Here is a 2,766-nt window from a genome sequence, read left to right on the forward strand (position 1 = left end):
CGCGGACCCCGGTTGAGGGTAAGCCCCGGGGACCGGTGGGGTTTGGGTCTGGCTGTGGGGTCACGCCGGGAGACTGCGGGGGTTTTGGGGGCGCGTGGGGACAGCGCTCGGTCTCTGCCACCGCCCCACTCTCGTACCCATAGCCGACTGCCCACCGGAGGACAGCGGTGAGGAGAAGAGCTCCCACTGCGACCTGACCTTCGAGGACATCATGCCAGCAGTGAAGACCCTCATCCGGGCTGTCAGGTGAGACCGTCCCCTCACGCGTCCCCCAGCTTCCGTGCTCCTGTCCCCACCTCCTCCGCAGCTCTCTGTCCCTGGGGACAAACAGACGTGTCCGGAAAGCGGCAGTCCGGCCCATGGTGGTGGCTGAGCCGGGCAGGGAGCTGGGGCAGCTCCTGGCTCAGCCCCCCATGGGAACAGTGCTCAGGACCTCGGTGCTTTGCACATCCCCTCCCCCTCACCCCCCCAGCCTGGAGCCCCCGGGCTGCCCCAGTCCTCCCCAGTGCCCTGCAGCCAGCCGGGTGTCCCTGCAGGATCCTGAAGTTCTTGGTGGCCAAGAGGAAGTTCAAGGAGACCTTGCGTCCTTACGATGTCAAGGATGTCATCGAGCAGTACTCAGCCGGCCACCTGGACATGCTGGGCAGGATAAAAAGCCTGCAGATGCGGTGAGATGCCCCAGAGGAGTGTGGGGGGGGGAGGTTTGGGGCTCCCACCACTAGCTGTGCCCACTGGGGACAGTGCTGGCCCATTGCAATGGGTGGAACGTGTCCTGGGAGCCTGTCCCCATCCCTTGTGGTCTCACACGCCCTCTGGTCTACTGGGAGTGATGGGCTGTGTCACTTCCCTCCCTGCCAGCGTGGACCAGATCGTGGGCAGGGGGGCCCTCACCGCGGACAAGAAGATGCGGGAGAAGGGGGAGAAGCCGGCGCTGGAGACGGAGCTGGTGGATGAGCTCAGCATGATGGGGCGCGTGGTCAAAGTGGAGAGGCAGGGCTGGAGAGGATGGCCCCCAGGGAGAGTGTCACCGTCCCTTTGGCGCCTGCGGGATGGGGAGGTGGGACCCGTGGGACGGGGGAGCCGGGCCCCACATGTCTCCTCCCTGCGGGGAGGGACCCGCTCAGCCCTGGCCGCCCTTGCAGGTGCAGTCCATAGAGCACAAGCTGGACCTGCTGCTCGGCCTCTACTCCCAGTGCCTCCGCAAGGGCTCCACGAACTCCTTCAGCCTGGCCGCCGTGCAGGTGCCCCCCTGCGAGCCCGACATCACCTCTGACTACCACAGCCCTGTGGACCACGAAGACATCTCGGTCTCTGCCCAGACCCTGAACATCTCCAGGTCGGCCAGCACCAACATGGACTGAGCGGGGAGGCAGTGGGACGGATCCTGCCCGCCTGCAGCCGGCGGGATGGGATGCTGGGACGCGGGAGCAGCGCGCCATCACCCGGCCCCATCTAGCCGCGTCCCTCACCGTGTTACTTGAACCAAATCCTCCTTTGTGGGGGCACGGCTGCGGCGGGTGCCCGCTCTGGGGATGGGGTGGGAGCCCGTGGCACTGCGGCATGGCCAGACCACGCTCCTGGGATGCTCCTGCCCTTCCCGGGGGGTGAAACCGCTCCAGCTCCTGGGGCTTTGAGTGCTCCCCAGCCACGGTGGGGATGCTCCAGGCTGTCCCTGGGGTTTGCCTCGTACCCCGAGCCCTCAGGACGTGTCCAGCTCCCCAGCGGGGTCCTGCCTGGTCGCCCACAGCCGAGCCGGGGCCACCACCAGCTATGCAAGGCTCCATCTCCCTTCCGCTCCCGGTGCTGACCAGAGGCGTTGAGGCACAACCCAGTGTGGTTTTACCCGTGTCGCTCCAGGTCAGGGCAGCAACGGGGGTCCCCCGGGGTGGGGGAACTGGGGGTCTGTCCCCCCTCACCCTCCTCTGCCCAGATTGTTTCCCTGCTCGCAGGGCTGCAGCGCTGCAGCCAAGGCTGCACCTCTAGAAGCACAGCAGAGCCTTCTGCCTGCCCGTGCATGCTCCCAGGGCAATATATATATAAGAGATATATATATATTTATGCAATAATGTCTTAATATGCAACACCCCCGGGAAGAGCAACCTGTGGGGCCATAGGCAATAAGCAACCTCCCCCCCTACCAGCACACAGGGCTGGATCCTGCTGCCCGTAGGGGACCACCGGGGCACCCCGGTGGCTTGGGGCTGGGTGACAAACCTCTGCAGGAGGGTGACCCTGTGGCCACGGGGCTGGGGGCAGGGGCTGGGGAGGACGGAGGGATGCAGGCACAGGCGATGGGGACAGTGGTCCCCAAGGAGCATCCCTCCCTCTGGTGTCCCAGCCCCTGCTGTCGCTTAGAGGACTCCTTCCCTGCTGGGTCCTGCGGTGCTCAATTTGTCCCTCCCCATGTCCCCGTCCCCTCCGTGGCCCGGGGAGCATGGGCCGGGCCTGGGGGGTGACAGCCCGGTGGGGACAGAGAGGGGCCATGCCTCCTTGCATGCCGCTCACGGCAGAGCCACAGCAGCTCATACGCTGCCTCGCTCCCTTTTGCTGCCCCGGCCCCAGTCCCGGGGCTGGTTTCCAGTCCCGCAGCACTGGGCTGAGCCAGGCTGGAAGCGATTTGTGGTAGTGCCAAAGTTTGCTGGTGCACGGCCGGGGGTCTCAGGGGGGGGTCTCGGTGCCCTGTGGGGCTTGTGGGGCTTTTGGGATCAGCAGCCAGACCTGCTGGGATCTGACCTGGGCTGTCGGGGACCCACCGAGCCGGGGGAT

General features: G+C 66.3%; 1 protein-coding gene across 1 annotated transcript in view; it reads left to right on the top strand.

The window, feature by feature from the left end:
- The window catches only part of KCNQ4 (potassium voltage-gated channel, KQT-like subfamily, member 4), an 8,509-nt gene extending 7,148 nt beyond the window's left edge, over positions 1 to 1,361 (top strand). The window contains exons 6-9 of the mRNA XM_009890606.1: positions 105 to 246; positions 537 to 668; positions 859 to 1,021; positions 1,143 to 1,361. Coding sequence (XP_009888908.1) covers positions 105 to 246; positions 537 to 668; positions 859 to 1,021; positions 1,143 to 1,361 — 656 coding nt within the window. The remainder of the gene's footprint in view (positions 1 to 104; positions 247 to 536; positions 669 to 858; positions 1,022 to 1,142) is intronic.
- The last annotated feature ends 1,405 nt before the right edge of the window (positions 1,362 to 2,766 follow it).

Source organism: Charadrius vociferus, unplaced genomic scaffold (genome assembly GCF_000708025.1).
Source record: "Charadrius vociferus isolate BGI_N301 unplaced genomic scaffold, ASM70802v2 scaffold1578, whole genome shotgun sequence".
In the NCBI taxonomy this organism is placed as follows: domain Eukaryota; kingdom Metazoa; phylum Chordata; class Aves; order Charadriiformes; family Charadriidae; genus Charadrius; species Charadrius vociferus.